This window comes from Bubalus kerabau, chromosome 6, assembly GCF_029407905.1.
Source record: "Bubalus kerabau isolate K-KA32 ecotype Philippines breed swamp buffalo chromosome 6, PCC_UOA_SB_1v2, whole genome shotgun sequence".
In the NCBI taxonomy this organism is placed as follows: Eukaryota; Metazoa; Chordata; class Mammalia; order Artiodactyla; family Bovidae; genus Bubalus; species Bubalus kerabau.
Window position 1 is genome coordinate 109,612,392 of NC_073629.1, and position 18,918 is coordinate 109,631,309.

The window sequence follows — 18,918 nt, forward strand, 5'->3', positions numbered from 1 at the left end:
ATATTTTTCATTTGAGTATTTGAGTATTTTCATTCGAGTATGTTCATTTCATTTGAGTATTTGTCTTTTTAAAGAATTTTAAGTGGTTTTTGTAAAATTAGAGCATCAACCTTTACATGTTACTGATATTATTTCCAAGTTTGTTTACCATTTAATTTTGTTTATGGGGGTTTTGAAATCTACACATTTTATATTGTCTCTATGAAGTTATCAGTCATTCTCGTACGATTTCTGACCTTATTGGAAGGCCTCCACCACTTCAATATTATATAATATTCACCTATATTTATTGTCTTTTTGGTTCTTTTATAGTGTTTCTTCCCCTTCCTTCCCTTACTTCCTTGCTATTTAATCTTACTCCATCTGAAACTTTTTTTTTAACTTATTTTATTTTATTTTTTAACTTTACAATATTGTATTGGTTTTGCCATATATCAACATGAATCCGCCACACGTATACACGTGTTCCCCATCCTAAACCCTCCTCCCTCCTCCCTCCCCGTACCATCCCTCTGGGTTGTCCCAGTGCATGAAACTTTTTTTGATATATGGCTTAAGATTGGAATCTTACATTTCTCCCAAATAATTGAATAATTGTCTCAGCACAATTAATGAATAATTCATCTTCTGCCTTCTGATTGGAAATAGCCATCTTTATCATGTCTTAAATATTTATCTCTACTAGAGCCTCTTTCTGGGGATTTTATCTCATTCTATTGACTTATCTGTGTTTTCATATGCCGTTAGGGCTTGGTTTTAATTATTTTGGCATCATGATATATTTTAAATCTGGCAGTGCAAGTCATCTCTCATCTCTGTGTAGGCTGTCTCCTGTTTAGTCTTCCAGATGTATTTTAGAGCTGTTTTGTCAAGTAAAAAAAAAGTGTGTATATATAAGTGTATGTGTGTGTGTGTGTGTGTGTGTACGTATATATTCTATGATTCTGATTGGAATCACATTAAACTGAAAAAGTAATTTAGACACCTCTATCCTTGACCCTGTCTACCCACCATGACATGGTTCCTCATTTAACATGCCTCCTATTTTTATGTCTCTCACCCAAAGTCTTTTATTTTGTTGCCATTTTTAATACTGGAGTTGGTTCGTGATTAGTTATTTAATATTTGCTGATATTGCAAAGGAAATCCTTTGGCCATTAAGGTTTTGCTGGTTGTTGTTTATTTAAAGTAACACTTAATTTGTGCTCACTGGTCACTGAACTTGAATCTCCTGCTAGTTCTTATTGGTTTTCGGGTTAAGGGATTATTTTAAGAGTTTTTAGGAAGGCATTTATATCATTTGCAAATAAGAGTGTTTTTCTTCCTAAGAGGTGTGCCTCCAAGTTATATTTCTTCTTATCTCAGTGGTTAATGGTGTAATGTAACTCTCCGCACACCTCCTCTTTTTTCCCTTTAATGAGCATGCCTCTTGTGTTTCACCATTAGTTGCTATTAAAGGCCAATTTGAGCTGAAGATGCTTCAAGTGAGTATCTTTTCTAGAGCTAGATTATTAAGCATTCTTAACAGCATTAGATATTGAATTTTATCAAATGCCTTCCTGCATTTTGTGAGTTGATCATGTTTTTCCCCTTTGAACTACTGATGCAATGGAATGATATTCATAGATTTCTTTATATTGAACCACACTTTACATTCCTGAAATACAACTCTATGATCATGGTATGCTATCCTTGTAATAATATTCTGGTAGATTCTACTTGCCAGCATTCTACTGAGAATTTTCATAGCAACATTCATAAGTTGGTCAGTTTTATTTGGCTCCGTTTGTCAGTGTCTGTTATCAGGAATTTGCCAGCTGAGTGAAATGAACTAGGAGAATTTTCATATTTCTTATGCTCCGGCACAATTTCTACATAGGGGGATTACCTGGCATCTTATTGAACATTTGGGGGAAGAATCTTGCCCATAAAACCTTCTGAGCCAAGCATATTTCTTCGCATACCTCTTCCTTCACCAGCACACACAGTTTTCCCCATCTCTCGCAGGAGGAATCTTTGAGTATGCAGATGGCCCCAATGCCCAGGTCATGAACGCCGAGGAGCATGCCTTTCGATTTTCTGCCAACATCATCAACAGAAACAGGACTCTGCTGCCCAACACAACCTTGACCTATGACATCCAGAGGATCCACTTCCACGACAGCTTCGAGGCCACCAAGAAGGGTGAGTGTGCTGCCCCCACCGTCCTCTTTCTGGCCTTGTGGGGCATGGGTCTGTGTTTGTTGTCCAAGGTCCTTAAAACATACCCAGTCTCTGGCTGGGTTTGGGGATTAGAGCCTTTTCTGCCTGGTTTTTGGACCAGCCTCAGGCCCAGTTAGGCTTAAGTTGAGTCACCTCCCAGGAGGAGTGGTTTGCCCATCAGGAGTTCCCAGGCCACAGGCAAAGGCCATGAAGAGCCTTGGGAAGGGGTGGGGTATTGAGGGATGGAGTCCGAGATGGGTGAGGAGGCAGCCCAGGTCTTCACAGCCTCTGAACCAAAGCCAGCATTTTCACATTTACTTTTTCTTTCATTGAAATCCTGCCCAGTAAATCAGTATTTAAAATATATATAAAACAGATTATGTAGAGATTCAAACATGCAACATTTACTTGCCATAAAAGGACTTGCTAAAAACAAAAACAGCTGTGTCTGTGGCTGCAACAATTTGACCCCAGTGATGGATGACACTTGAAGTCTGACAGTGACCTCAGCTTAAGTATGTTTCCTTTTTTTTTTTTTTTTGCTACATAATAACAATAAAACCATAATTCACAAAAATAATTGTAGTAAATCCAATCAAACAATTTTCACCATACCTGAGTTTTAAAAAATCAAAACTAAAATATTGGGCTATCTTCTTTCACGGTAGTGACATGTTTACAGTAAACTCTAATGTCTGTACAGAAAGGACTGGAGAAATTTATTCCAAGATCCTCAAGGAAAAATCATGGTAATTTGTCAATACATGAATGAGCTACCAGTTTCCAATGTGGCAAATAGCACATCTGAGTATACAAGTATGCTCTTTTGTTACTGTCTTTTAAAAATACCACATACATATATTTAAGTGGAATTTAACTTAAAGGCCTAAATAACTTTGGGAATAACTTCCATAGAACCCTAGAGGTCCATGGAACTCCATTAAAAAAAACCCTCAGACCTAAGGAGTCTTGGTTCCCAGAGATAGCTAGGTCATTCGTCCCATAATATGTTTTTATAGACCCTCGCTTTTCTTCTTCAAGGCCCTTATCACAATTTGTAGTTAAATCATTGTGGATATTTAATGTCTTTCCCCTCCTCGCCAACACCACTGAAAAGAAGTTTCTCTCTTGTTACCTGATATAGCCTGGCACCTAAAAGGCTGGCATATAGTAAGTGCTCAATGAAATGGCCATTGAATGAATCCGTGAATGAGAGGTATGAGGATAGGGCACGGGAGGCTGAGCATCACTGCCCAGGGCCACTGCCCAGGCTGAGCTGACTGTGATATCCGTGCATCTTGGGAAGACAGCCCATCCACACGATCCCCTTGGTCTTTCTAAGGGCTTCCCAGTAGCTAATCAAGGTCTCCTGGGCTCTCAAGTGCAGACTTGCCAAGGTGCTGCCTGCTCCCAGCTCTTTTGCAAAGCCCCATTGTAAAGTAAACCTCTCCGTACAGAAAGGCAGAGCAGCATGGGCTTGGAGCCAGACAGCCCAGAGTTGCACCCTGTCCACTCTTAGTTGTGTGACCGTGCACAAAATACACAGTGACTCCGTTTTTTTCATCTACAAAACGGGCACACCTCTGTGATTAGAGCAGTGCCTGGTTCATACAAAGTACCATCAGACTTTGTTCCTTTTACATTGGTTGCCTTGCTGTCCACCCACTGAACCATCAGGTCAGGGGCTTCACACCTTCAGGCACTTTCCCGTTGGTGGTCCCTGTCTCACCCACCCTGCTCCTCCTTGCCTTGTGCACTGAAGATCGAGGGGTCTCTGACATTGAACACAGCTGTCACTGAGATTTTTGAGGCCACTGCCTCAGGGCCAACCTGCACACAAACTACAGGCACCCACCCTGCTAGCCTTGAAGAGTGGTCCCTCCCCATCGCTCCATCACTCACCTTCTTTGGTGCTGGCGTGCTCTCCTCCCTACCTCCATCCTCCTAGCCATCTCCCAGCAAGCATTGCAGCCAACACCGTGTAGTCAGGTCTCCATCTCCCTGCTGAGAGTCCATGCTGGCACCCTCTGCCTGGCCTTGTCCAGCTGGAAAATGGTTGACCTCAATCAAAACTGCTCAGTGAAAAGGTCAAAACACAAAACCGATGCCTGGAGACAGAACACAGAGGCCTGTAAGCACACAACCACCCCAGAGCACCAGGCTGTGCCTTCTGTCCATTTTCCCTAAAATTCACTAAAAGGCTATGATGACTCTCTAGTGGTGTGCAAACCATTCAGTGCAGAGACCTTGCCCAGCAGTGAGCCAGGAGCAGAGTTTCAGAGCCTGCCGAGGAGCTTCCTCCAGTGGGAACTCAACAGTCCCACACTATGTGGAATTGCCTGGTGGCGGGTGAGCAGACCCGAGATGGAGACACTCAGCTACGAAAGTCCAATCAGATTGGTCCAAGTGACCAAAGCCACAGCCCCTCCCCATCCTACAGGAGGTCACATGACTTGTTTGCGGGCCTGTCTAGTCTACCACCAACATGGCCCACCAGCCACATCTGCGCCGCTTGCCCCTCAGTCTCTGGGTTCTAGTCGTCCCTGCTGTCCTCGGGACACCATGCTTACTCCCACCTCAGGGCTTTTGCACATGCTTTTTCCCTCTGCTTATAACTCCCTTTCCCCATCCCACCTCCTTGTCTAAATAACTCCTCCCTCTCCTCTTAGCCTCCTGGTCCTCAGGGAGCCCTCCCCAATCCCGTAGACAAGGTCAGATCTCCCTGCTTCCATCTCGTAACACCCTGGACCTTTCTATCATATCTCTGACCCCTGGCTGTGTGGATATGGGTGTGTGGGTATATTCTGTGATTGCTGTCCATTGCTTCCACTCAGTGGCACATCAATTTGCCTCCTCAGTGACGTAAATACAGAATCATGGTTCTGATGCCATACACTAGCTTTGCTTGTTTTCGAACTTTCCCTAAGTAGAATACCAATATATACTTTTCTGAGTCTCGCTTCCTTCACCCTTCAATAGATCTTGAGATTCATCTCTGTTGTCAGATGTAACAGTAGTCTCTTGTTATTCATTGTCACGTAGTATTCCATTATATGAATAGGCCACAATTTTTAAAAAGCAAATTTACTGTTGAGCATTTGAGCTGTTTCCATGTGAGGCCACAGAGTGGTCCTGCTGTGAACATTCTTGCTGATGTCTTTTGGGCACAAAAGCGCACATTTCTCACTGGATGCATGCCTTGTAGTTGTTCAGTCACTCAGTCATGTCTGACTCTTTGAGACCCCATGGAATGCAGCGTGCCAGGCTTCCCTGTCCTTCACTATCCCTCAGAGTTTGTTCAAACTCATGTCCTTTGATTTGGTGATGCCAACCAACCATCTCATCCTCTGTCGTCCCCTTCCCCTCCTGCCTTCAATCTTTCCCAGCATCAGGATCTTTTCCAATGAGTCAGTTCTTCGCATCAGGTGGCCAAAGTATTGGAGCTTCAGCTTCAGTATCAGTCCTTCCAATGAATATTCAGGGTTGATTTCCTAGGATGCATACCTAAGTGGAAATGTGAGGTCACCCAATGTGCATCTGTTTAGCCTAACAGTTTTTCAACTAATTGCTGTACCAATTAGCACCCCATGCCCCTGCAGTAAAGCAGGACAGTCATGGTTGCTGTATGTCTTTGCTAACTTGTGGTGAAGTATGTTTTATTTTTGGTGGTTTATGTGGTGGATGTCTCACTGTGGTTTTACTTTGTATTTCCCTGATGACCAGAGTTATTGAGCATCTTTTCATATGCTAATAGATCATTTGGAGCTTCTCTTTCCTGGAGTGTCTTTTGGAGGCTTTCAACCACTTTTGAAAATTGAATTGCTTGTCATTTTCTTATTGATTTGTAGGAGTCTTTATACATTCTGGATACGTGTCCTTTGTTGCATATACGTATTGCATATATCTATTGCCAATGAGCTTGCCTTCTCACTCTCTTAGTAGTATCTTTTGAGGAGCAAAGTTTTTCATTTAAAGGAGTCCAATTTATCAAGGTTTGCCATTATGGCTAATGCCTTTTGTGTTCTGTTTTTTTTCTATCCTAAGGTCATGAAGATATTCTCCTATGTTCTCTTCTAGAAGTTCGATTGTTTTATCTTTCAGAGTTAGCTTTATGATCTGTCTCAAATTGATTTTCTGGGTAGGGTGGGAGGTATGAGTTGAGGTATATTTTTTCTACATAATGCTGGTGGGAGTGAAAACTGGTTCAACTTCTCAGGAGAACTGTGTGAAAATATTTACTAAAGCGGAATATATGTGTGTAAGGATATTCCTAGCCACTTTCTTGATAATAGCCAAAGTTGGAAATAAAGGAAAGGTCCATCAACAGCAGAATGGAAAATGGGGGAGGGTACAGTTATACAATGGAATTGAATCAGCAATAAAAACAGAAGCAACTCTTGCTATGCATACCGTCATGGATGAGGCTCATAGACATTGTTGAGTGAAAGGACAGTGATTACTTTTGGAGGAGGGAGTCCAGTGGATATAAACTGGAAAGGGGAAGACAGAACCTTGTTAGGTGTTGCAAATGTTCTGTATTTTGATCTAAGTGGTAGTTATGTGAGTACAGTTATATGTAAAAATTCACAGAAGTCTGTGCTTAAAATTAATGCACTCCACTGCATTATATTATATCTCAATAAAAAAATTAAGTGGCTCCTGTCTACCATCACTCTCCCTTAATGTCCTTCTGATAACACACCTAAGACAGACCCCTGCTGTGGTTAGAGTCATCGCCGTCTGACCCCGAAGGCATTTCTGCTGTTGGATCATACTCCCCATTGGGTACCCTCTATCCCTCGGGGAACCCCGTGTTCTGTGATCTTTATTTTTCCTTTTGATCTTTGGTTTTTGAAAATGTATTTCTTGGGAGCATCATTAGGACTCTTCCAGGGGGGTGAACTTGGGCCTCATTCTAATTAACCCAATGATAATTCATTTTTTCTAGGCAGAGGTTCTCATCACAGCTGGACCCACCCAGCCACCTCAGGCCCTGTGGGTTGAGGGGATGCAGAGGCACAGAGCCTGGTACCGCCTGCCCGGCCAGCCCTGGTTGAATCAGTCCTTCCCTCCACATGAGGCCCAGAAGGTCTTTTCCCATTAACAGGGACATTCACTTATTGTCTTTATTTTTAAATGTTTTGTGGAAAATTAAAAGAAGAGTGACTGCCAGGCAGTGCCTGAGCCAACAACTCAGAGAGTGTCTGTGTTTTCTTCCAAGCCTGAGCGGAGTGAGCCTGGAATCGACCCAGCCCTCCCCAGGCTCCTCTGCCTTCATTTATTCTCTGGGCAGCTCAGTTCCTTTTAAGACACAAATTGATTGGGATAATTTTTGCTATAACTACAATTGCCACGGAAAGGGGGCGGGGGAACTGCATTCAGGCTGTGGACTCCTGCAATGACTGTGAAGCACTGAGTTACTGTAAAATGACCAGAAAATGGATTCAAAATTGAAGTCACAAATAATGTAATTACTGCTGTGTGTGTTCAGAGCTGCCAGAACAAGAGTTGGCTGCCGCCCTGGAAACATCTGGAGAGAAAGCTGCTGCTGCTATAACCCTACTCTCGTCCCTTTGGGGCAGCAGTATTCTTCCAGGCCGGAAGCCCCTCAGAGGGTGGAAGGAACGTGAAGGGGATGGGAGAAGGGATGTGGAGAGAGGCCACAGAGAAGGAATAGGTGAAAGGCAGGGCTTATACCTCCTGTAACCCAACAGGGGGATGCAGTCATTGCGTCTCGGGCAGAATGAAACCCAGTGTGGTCGCTGTCATCCTATCACACCGTCATCACCGCTATCAACACCTCCACACCAGTGCACACCGCCACGGTCAGTATTACCACCGTAGTCGTGGCATCACCTCCACTCCTGAAGCATCAGCACTGCCAGCAGCATCGCTGCCGTGACATCAGCGTCTTCATCAGCACCAGTCTCATCCACGCCAGCATCATCGCCACCATGGCTATCACCTCCTCTCTCATCAGCACTTGCATCACCATCTTCATCCCTACCATCGCCATCACCATTACTTGCGTGACATTGGCATATTTATCATCATCAATCCCCTCATCACCATCCCACCATTGTTACAGCATCATCACCGCTCCACCCCCACCATCACCATCATCATCAACAGCCTCACAACGTGGTCTGAAGACACCATCATGACTGTCGTAACTGTCAGGGCAGTTACCTTTACCATCGCACAGTCAAGATCAAAATCATTTCCTTCAAGATCCCTCTTACAGTCCTCTGCCCAGTTGGCTCTGTGCTAGCCTCCAGGCCTACATGTGCCATCCTCTGGAGGTACAGCCACGCTGCCATGGTCATACTCCTAGGCTCTGTCTAGGGGTAACCAATAGATAGCTCCTTGTAAGGGGTGTGGACAGAGCTTGGACCTAAGAAGTAGGCTGTCCATATGATGAGTTCAAGGCCCTTTATGGTTCAGTATGAAACCAGTGGTCAAAGAGGAGGGGGCGGGGAGTGGGGGAGCTGGTGCCACTCCTCCCCACATCACTGAGGAGGAGAAGTCTCCATTCTCACATGACTTTCCAGGTTGTTTTGAGCATATTTGCCAAGGTAGAAGGAAAGGGCATGTTTTATAAAACAGTTTGTTAGCTTGACTTAAAGTATTTAAATATTTAGCCACTTGGTACATGGGCCTCTATTTGATCTCTGGCCCTGGGCTTTGCAAACCTTAGGGGTGGGTCAGAGCCCAGAAGGTCTTTCCCAGAGGCCCTTGAGGCAGCCAGGACATGTGTGAATCCACTATTCATCCATGTCTTGCCTCCTCCCACATGCATCATGTGTTCATATATGTGCACACTGTGTCATTCCCATGGCCACAAGCTGGTGGGTGTGCTCATGCTGCATTGAGGGTTGCAAGTGACAGAAAGCCAATCCTAACTGGCTTAAGCAAAAAGAGCACGTATTGGTTCAGGTAACGGAAGTCCAGGGTGCCACTTGATCATGGGGCCCACATTTCTTTGTCTCTTAGCTCTGCTCTCCTCCACAATGACTCCATTCACAGAAAAGCACCGGGGTTTTTCTGTGAGCACTAGAGGCTACACTACCTCCAGGTCTTACCTCCTCCCTGGTCCAGTTATAGCAGGAAGTTTCCCCTTTTCAGTGAGAGGTCTCATGCCATCCCATTGGCTCCAACTAGTCACATGACCAGCCTCCAAACCAATGACTGGCCTGGGGGTGGTGAGTGAACAGTCCAGCTAGAGCCTGTAGCCCTACCGCTCAGAGGCTGGAAGTGGGAAAGGCAGTGGAGCCCAAAGGAAAACTAGAGATAGTTGCCAGAAAAAGGGCAGTGGCTCCTGGGGAGCCCTCCCCATGACTGCCCCTGAGGTCCCACTTTATGGCTTTTTTAGGCATGGTCCCTGCATGAGCCTATGCCCTGCTTTGAGTCCCAGCTGCTCTGGTTCCTGCTCATTTCATGCTTCTGCTTTCATGCTTCTGCTGTGCCCACTGTTTCTTGCCCTTCCCAGAAGCATCTGCCTTCTGACCTGCCTAAGCCCTTGGGCCTCCCCCAGGATGAGTAGCTGTTTGAAGGCAGGGATTCAGCCTCCATTCACTCAGCAGTTGTCAGTTAAGCACCAGATACTGTGTTAAGCACTGTTGATACAGCGATCATCATTTCTGTTTCATGAGTGCTGTGCTGTCTTTTTTTTTAACTGAAGTATTACAGTGGGGTTTACAATCTTGTGTTAGTTTCAGGTGCACAGCAAAGTGACTGAACTACACACACACACACACACACACACACACGCACACATACACACACACATATACACACACACATATAATATTGAGTATAGTTCCCTGTGCTGTACAATAGGTCCTTTTTGATTATCTGTTTTACATATGGCAGAGTATATCTGTTAATCCCAAACTCCTAGTTCATCCCTATGCCTCTTTCCCCTTTAGTAATCATAAATGTGTTTTCTGTGTCTGTGAGTCTATTTCTGTTTTGTAAATAAGTTTATTTGTATCTTTTTTTTTTCAGATTTCATATATAAGTGGTATCATGATATTTGTCTTTCTCTGTCTGACTTACTTCAGTTAGTATGATAATCTCTGGCAATTGGCATTATTTGCAATTGGCATAATCTCCACAAGTGGCATTATTTCATTATTTACGGCTGAGTAATATTCCAGTGTGTGCGTGTGTGTGCGTGCGCATGTGCATGCATGCATGTGCCTCTGTATGCCACGTGTTCTTTATCCATTCCTCTGTTGATAGACTTTTAGCTTGTTTCCATGTCTTGTTGTAAACAGTGCTGTGATGAACAATGGGGTACATATATCTTTTTGAATTAGAGTTCTCTCCAGATGCATGTCCAGGAGTGGGATTGCAGGGTCCTTTGGTGACTCTACTTCTAGCCTTTTAAGGAACCTCCATATTGTTTTCCACAGTGGCTACACCAACTGACATTCCCCTCAACGGTGTACACTCATTATCTCATCCAACTTGCCTATGATTCTCTAAGGCCAGGATTATTACAACCCCAGTGTTGAGATGCAGAAACTGAGATTCAGAGAGCTCATCAGTGACGCAGCCTCAGAGGGGTCAGTAGGATCACAGCCGCTCGTGCTCACAGTGCCCGGCTGCCTGGCGAGACAGCACTGACCCCTGTACTGTCCTTCCCTCCCTCCTCCTGCTGCAGCCTGTGACCAGCTGGCGCTGGGCGTGGTGGCCATCTTCGGGCCGTCCCAGGGCTCCTGCACCAATGCCGTCCAATCCATCTGCAACGCGCTGGAGGTGCCCCACATCCAGCTGCGCTGGAAGCACCACCCACTGGACAACAAAGACACCTTCTACGTGAACCTGTACCCGGACTACGCCTCTCTCAGCCACGCCATCCTCGACCTGGTGCAGTACCTCAAGTGGCGGTCGGCCACTGTGGTCTATGACGACAGCACGGGTGAGTAGCCACGCCTGGCTGCACCAAGAGCAGGAGGTGAGGGTGGCAGAGCCCCGCGATCGGGTTCTTGGCTGCTTGTTCAGCTCAGCCGCCCTGTCCACACTTACACCCAAGTCTCATCCAGTCACACTGATGCTCGCCCTGCACTCACCCACAACCCCGTGTGCACCAGCCACACTCACCCAAGCTGCCTCACACCTGCCCTGAACAGCTCCCACCCCAACCCTGGCAGCATGCTCCGATCTGCACTCACACCTGCATGGCCATGCCCACACCTGCCTACACCCTCACATTCACACATTCTCACCAGAGCACACACATCCAGCTCTGTGCTATGGGGCTGTGAGCACAGACTCTGGATTCAAACCAAACAGAGCATGATGTGGGCTGACCCTGCACTTAATAGCTGAGCAGCACAGAGCAATTTCCTCTCTGCCTCATTCTTTCCAAAGACTCAAGTCCCAAGACGTTTCTTAGCCCTGGCTCTTAGAGAGTGACCTTGGCAAATCACTTAACCCATCTGGCCCTGCTCTGCCATGTGACAAGTCAAGAACTATAGCAGCCAGTTTGGAGAGAGCCCTCCAGCTCTCAGCTCCCTGTGATTCGATGTCAGCTCTTGATTACCTCCTAATGGGGAGTCAGGGTATGGGGAGAGATTCCCTCAGAAGAGATGCTCAGAAGTTGTTTCATTAACTGGGATTCAACAAGCATCTCTTGAGTTCCTGCTCTATCCGAAGTGCCAAACGGTAGATCCTGGATGGCAGAGATCCCCCCGACCCCTGCTCACTGCCCCCAGCCATCGAGAGGCACTGCTGCCCAGCTCCAAGTCTCGGCCTGCATTGCCGCAGCCCTGTATTTTTGTCTGTCTTCATGCACCACTATGAATGATTGTCTGTCTTGAAGCCTGTTTCTGCCTCCAGACCATGAACCTTCTGTGCCTCCGGCGTTTACCGCAGCACCTGGTACAATGAATACTGTTTAAATATTTGTTGAGTTGAATTGAGCTGAAAATAAAATGGAAATAAACTATAATTAAATATGGCAGGAAACGGCATGTTGGGCCCTGGTAAGGAAGAAGAAATAAAGATGAAGTTATCCCATCTTCTTTTGAGAAGTTAGTCATACTGAAGGGGAGTGAGTGCCCACCCAGAGCTCACTGGTCTTTTCCAGGCCATCAGAGCTAAGAACCAAGTGACATGTTCATACAGTCAGAGCTAGAAGCACTTGGGGAGGGGAGGCTCCATGACCTTGGCTAGTGTGGCCTGACACCAGAGGAACAGCGACATGAGCCTGGCCTTAAGGATGGGTGGACAGGAAGAGGAGTCATGAGGCATTATACGAGGGAGGAACAGCAAGGGGTCCCAGTATGGTAGGTGGGAGGAAAAGGTCAGATACACGGTGTGTGTCAGGCTGTGGGCAAGGTCTCTGCAATCTAGCTTCAGAGTTCAGACTTTATCTTGTAAGTGGCTGAGGATCATTGTGTGTTGTTGAACAAAGACATAGAATAATAAAAGCAGAGTTTTAGAGGGTGGCACTAACAGCTAGGCAATTTGGCCACCTGATGCGAAGAACTGACTCATTGGAAAAGAGCTTGATGTTGGGAAAGATTTAAGGCAGGAGGAGAAGGGGACGACAGAGGATAAGGTGGTTGGATGGCATCACTGACTCAATGGACACGAGTTTGAGCAAGCTCCAGGAGTTTCTGATAGACAGGGAAGCCTGGCGTGCTACAGTCCATGGGGTTGCAAAGGGTTGGACACGACTGAGTGACTGAACTGAACTGATAGCAATGTGCAGAGAGTTAGAGGGAGAACGTGGAGCAAGAAGACTGGGACAGAGGTGGCCATTTTGGTCCAGGCAGGCACAACAGGGTTGCTTGGAAGAGAACTTGGGGCCAGCATGGGAGAGAAGTAGATATGAACAGATCATATTGAAATTATGTAGGAGTGTCATGGGCACGGAGTAGCCACAGTAGACACTCACATAAACTGCTGCCCAGCAGGAATGGGGCCTCCATAGGCTGGATGCAGGTAGAGAGAGAGGCTTTGCAGAGGAAGATCCTGTGGCATCAAGGTGGTCCTGGTGAGACTGGTCCCGGCAGATGCTGAGATCTGGAACCTCCTCTCCCTGTGGATATCTAGTTCTGACTGTACACTTGCCTCTGATGACCAGTGGCTTCTGGGTGGGCACTCACTCCCCTACAATATGATTAACTTCTTAAAAGAAGATGGGGTAGCATCTTCATTTCTTCACCTTTCCCAATGCCCAACACACTTTTCCCTTCAGTATTTATCATTTAATTCAATTTTGATATTTAATTCAATTCAGCAAACATTTTAAAACGTAGGGTAGTCAGTAATGGCGCTGGTTTAGTTAAGAAGACAGTACTAGGTATTCAGTGTTGGATTCAGTCAAACAGTAATATGGCTTTGATGAAGAATAGTATTAGTAGGAAGTGTGCTCCCAGAATCAGGATATTTCAAGGGGACAGCTTGCGGGTCATCAAGCCCATGAAGTGGGAAGCACTTAATAGCAGGCTTTGACCGTGTTTGCTTTGGGGGTTGTTTCCATTAGGGTATTTTGGCTGTAAGTAACAGACAGCCCAACTCAAACTGACTGGAGCAGTAGCCACTTAGTTATCTCACTGACAAGAAGTCTAGAGATGGGCCTTTGCAGGACAAGTTTAGCAGTTCATCAGAGTCAGGATGCTGGATTAGTATCACACTGCAGTTCCCTTGACTTCCCCCCTCATGGTCACAATAAAGATATTCCAGCTCCAAATATCAGATCCACACATGGTGATACCCCAGGAAGTGGGAAGGAAAGAGGTAGAAGACAAAGGGATTTTTCTTAATGTGATTTGTGCCTGTTCAGGGAGGAAAATCTGTCTCAGAACCTTCCAGCATACCACCCTATACAGTTCATTGAGTCTGTGTCCACCACCCTAAACATCCCATTCAGATACGAATGGGACTCCTACTGATTGATTTTGCCCGCTGCTGCTGCTGCTGCTAAGTCACTTCAGTCATGTCCGACTCTGTGTGACCCCATGGACGGCAGCCTACCAGGCTCCTCCGTCCCTGGGATTCTCCAGGCAAGAACACTGGAGTGGGTTGCCATTTCCTTCTCCAATGCATGAAAGTGAAAAGTGGAAGTGAAGTTGCTCAGTCATGTCTGACTCTCAGCAACCCCATGGACTGGAGCCTACCAGGCTCCTCCATCCATGGGATTTTCCAGGCAAGAGCACTGGAGTGGTGTGCCATTGCCTTCTCCGTGATTTTGCCTACCATGAGTCATTTCTTAGGGCTGGCACACAGCCACCAAAATCAATGGTTCTCTTAATATGCTAGAAGAGGGGACATCAGTTATCTATTTCGATAATAATTCTGTATAGCAAACCACCCCAAAACAATGTGGCTTGAAATAATAAGCATTTGTTTAGCTCACAAGTCTGTAGAGTCAGTGACTGAATGAGATTGGCCAGGCAGTTATTCTGGTCTCAGCTGGATTGCTCACCTGCCCGGGGGTCGGCTGAGTGTTGGCTGAAATAGGCCAGCTTTAGCTGAGATGATGGGGTAGCTGGGCTCTCATTCTCCAGCAGGCTAACCCGTGCATGTGGTCATGATGATGGCAGAGGTGAAAAGAACAAAACCAGTGTACAATTCCACTTCAAGCATTTGATTTCATCATGCCTGCTGATACCCCACTGGCCAAAACAGTTCACACAGTTGAGCCCAGCATCGTGGGTGGAGCAAGTCACCTGCCGCAGTTAGCGGGCACTGCAAAGTCACGCAGCAAAGGACGGGGTGTAGGGAGGGGTGAAAACTGGAGTCATCACTGCAGCCCACTACAGGTAGAACTGCTTTAAAATGCACCTGGGATCTAAGGAGTAGATATGACTAATTGATGACACAGAGAGGTCAATGGCATGAAAAGATGGGTTGTTACTTACAGTTCCCTAAAAGCTGAAGGGGGCACATCATGGCACCTAGGGCCACATGCAAGGCTGGTCAGGAAGTAGCAGCAAGGGGAAGACACAGGCAAGAGCCTTTATTACTTTAGAGCCTTTATTACTTATTCCCTGGTGGCTCAAGTGATAAAGAATTCTCCTGCCAATGCAGGAGATGTGGGTCTGATCCTTGGTCCAGGAAGATCCCATGGAGAAGGAAATGGCAACACACTCCAGTATTCTTGCATGGAAAATCCTGTGGACAGAGGAGCCTGGTGGGCTACAGTCCATGGGGTCGCAAAAGAGTCAGACATGACTGAGTGACTGAACAGCTATAAGATTGCCCCTATTACTACTAGGTGGAATTTGTTAGGTGCCAACATCCCATATGGGGTAGGAAGCAAAACCCAGATTTGGGAGTTTGTGACTGAAGAGTTTATAATATGATTTTGGTGTGCCCAGGAAAACACAGGTACTACAGATACAAACAACTTTGGTCATTAGCTTGGCCCGTGATTTCAGGATGCCAAGTCATCAGTTACAGAATATCAAGAATGATTATTCCAGGGACCAACGGTGTTTGCCCTTTGAGTTTTGCCATGCAAACCTAATCTGTGCACAAGCCAAATTTATATCAAGAATGAAAGGAAGGGGTCTAGAAAAAGCTGGGGTTAAAAAAAAAAAGGCCCAGCCTAAGAGCCCAAAAGATTGGGTCTTGAATTTGGATCCCATTGCTAACATTCTGCAGAATCTCGGGAGGATCACTTAACCTTTATGGGCCTCAGTTTCTTTATCTGAATATTGGAACCAAAGCAACTACTCTGTATGTCTTCTAGGACAGGGAGATGGTTAAATAGGGTAATGAATGCACAAGTGCTTTGTAAGTGAAAACCATGACTTCAACAACCATGATTCACTGCAGATATTTTGAGAGAGATTGATTAGGGAAGCAGCCAGGAAGGAGTGCTCATCTCAGGCAAACGAAGAACCTAGTCCTCTGCTGGGATGGGCTAGGATGAGCCTCTGGTCTCCTTCGGGAATACGCTGACGGGAAGGAGTTCTGACACTTGCTGTGAGAGAATGTGGGTCACTGTGTATCACACGCGGCGATGAACTTGGCTGACGAGAAGGCTCTGATGGCTGTCCTCCAGCATCCACACTGTCCCTGTCCTCATGTCCTGGGTCCCCAAAGCCCACGTGCCTACTGATGCTGTGCCTGAAAACTGAGCCAGTAGGAGCAAAGTGTGCGCTCAGAGCCTTGCAGGGTAACAGGTGTGAGCAGCAGCATTCAGCCAAACCAAGGACTTCCGGGATTCGTTGAGGAGGGAGGGTAAGGATGGAGGTGTGTGTTTGGGGGGAGCTTGTGGCCCTTCCCTCCTCTGCTAAGATTACCTGATATCCCCTTCCTGCCCCCATCAAGTCTGGTATTAGGAGGTACTGGGGCCCCTGTTTGGTCCAGATCCCTCCAGGACTCCAGAGCCCTCTCCCAGCCACACACCTGGATCTGAGACTATCCAGGGGGCCAGGGGTTCCTGATGCCCACAGTCATGGCAAAGCTTGTTTGGAAGCTCTTTGGGAGGCTTAGGTCCCAGAGAAATATCTCTGTCCTCCCCAGCAGAGATAACTCCCTGGTAGTTCAGGTGGTAAAGAATCTGCCTGCAAAGCAAGAAACCCAGGTTTGATCCCTGGGTTGGGAAGATCCCCTGAAGAAGGAAATGGCTACCCACTCCAGTATTCTTGCCTGGAGAATTCCACAGACAGAGGAGCCTGGCAGTCTACAATCACAGAGTCGGACACGAGTGAGTGACTAACACACACCCCAGCAGAGTGTAATGAAGGATACCAATCAGCTTGCTTTCCTGATGTCCAGCCTTCAGGAATGGGAGTAAGGGGCTCATCAGACCCAGGTGTGTGTGCCAGAAGTGGCTTTGGAAGCCCAGACTCTTTGTTGGAAGGCTGGCAGTGTGGGCTGTCTGTATATGAGGACTCTGTCCAGATAGGAACACTGAGACTGCTGATCGTGAACTTTAATCCATCGCAAACTAGCTTAAGCTAAAAAAAAAAAAAAAAAAAGCAGGGGATGGGGTTGAGGGGTGGATTCTGTTGATTTCCTTTACTGGAAAGTTCAGGAATGATTTTAGCTTTAGAGTTGCAAACAAGTATCTTTAGGGCTTAGGCCTCCCAAGTGGCACTATTGGTAAAGAACCCTCCTCCCAATGCAGGAAACATAAGAGATGTGGGTTCAATCCCTGGGTTGGGAAGACCCCCTGGAGACGGGAATGGCAACCCACTACTTGCCTAGAGAATCCCACGGACAGAGGAGCCTGGCAGGCTACAGTCCATAGGGTCGCACGGAGTTGGACCCGACCGAAGCGACTTAGCACACACACACACATCTATAGGGCTTAATTTCTTTCTGTGTCCTGACTTCTGCCCTGTTGGAATCCTTCTCAGGTTCTAAGTGGTGACCCCCAGACTCACTCCCCCCACCCCAATTTGAAGTTAAATTTAAAGAGAGTTATCTCTTACCAGTTGCCCTGGCACAACTCCTAGGAGTCATCTGATAAGACCAACTGGCATCTCACATCCGTCTTGTACCTATGCCTCAAGCAATGTGTGTGCTGATTGACTGGGGTGGGGTGGTGGGACAGATTCTGTGTCCCTAGAGTGGGAACAGATCCCTTCTGAGTCACGTGGACTGAGCATGAGGGAGGAGTTGTTCCCCGAAGGAAAACCAGAGTGCTGTTAGCAGGGAAATGGAGCATGGCTGAGTGGACAGGGCAGCCAGGATGCAGACACCAAGCCCTGCGTATGGGCAGTGAGCCCAGCAGGTGGGAGGGGCCGGCCTGCCTGGGACCCTGGCCGGATACTGCCACAGGTCTCCTTGAGGTGGGCGTGGCTGTAGAGACCAGCAAGCAGGCTTGTTTCCAGGCTAAGCACAGAGGAGTCAGCAAGAAGGGACCTCGAAACAGACGGAAATGAACTTAATTAGGCCTAAGCAAGCCATTTGTCTCCAGGAAGTGACATTCAGTTTTCCCTGGAAGTCCCCAGATTAAGTGGTTTTGCAAAATGCCAAGGTGGAGGATGGATTTTTCAGTGTAGAGAGAGGAAAAACAGTAGCCAGTCCAATTATGGAAATTGGTGCTGAGTACAACCAAAGGGCCAGGCCCTGTGCTGTGGGAGTGTGGAGACCTAGCCCCCCTGATGTTGAAGAGCTTGTGACAGGACAAGGAAAGTGAGATGAGGTCTGAGGAGGCGAGCACTGAGGGACGAGGCCCCCGAGTTGGTGGGGGGAGGGGCAGGATGGGAGTTGGGTAGAGAGATCTTCTCCAGGCAGAGCAGTAGGGGTAGGCTTCGTGGAGGAGGCGGTTGCGTTGAGCCTGGAAGAATGGGAAACGTTTACAGAGGAGCCTGCTCTTGGGGCTGGGGGTGGGGGCGGTGACTCAGCACGAATACCCTCTGGCCTTACCTGGTCCAGCAGTTGGTACAGCTGAGGCTGAGCTGCCACTTTTGCCGCATTCTGGCAGCCGGTTGCTGAGGCTGTTTCAGGAGATTATGTCCCGTGCTTTACAGTGTTGTAGGGGGCGGGGAAGGAGGAGGGGGTGGCCTCTAATTCAGGCTCCATAAGCCTCTACACCCACTGGACGAGAGAGGAGCAGGGGGGTGGAGTCAGTGGGGGTTTGCTAGCTGTCTGTGCCTGCTTTTGAATCTACAGGTGTGTACACGTTATCTGTGTGTGCGCACACCTTTACATGTGTAGGCATGTCTATCAACCCAAGCATATGTCCTGTCTGTGTCAACATGCATGTGTATGTGTAAGCATGTGTTTGTGTGTGCACAC

At 46.9% G+C, this 18,918-nt stretch overlaps 1 protein-coding gene across 1 annotated transcript in view; it reads left to right on the forward strand.

Moving 5' to 3' along the window:
* The window catches only part of GRIK3 (glutamate ionotropic receptor kainate type subunit 3), a 253,335-nt gene that overhangs the window by 157,481 nt on the left and 76,936 nt on the right, over positions 1-18,918 (forward strand). Inside the window, exons 2-3 of the mRNA XM_055586371.1 lie at positions 2,008-2,184; positions 10,871-11,128. Coding sequence (XP_055442346.1) covers positions 2,008-2,184; positions 10,871-11,128 — 435 coding nt within the window. The remainder of the gene's footprint in view (positions 1-2,007; positions 2,185-10,870; positions 11,129-18,918) is intronic.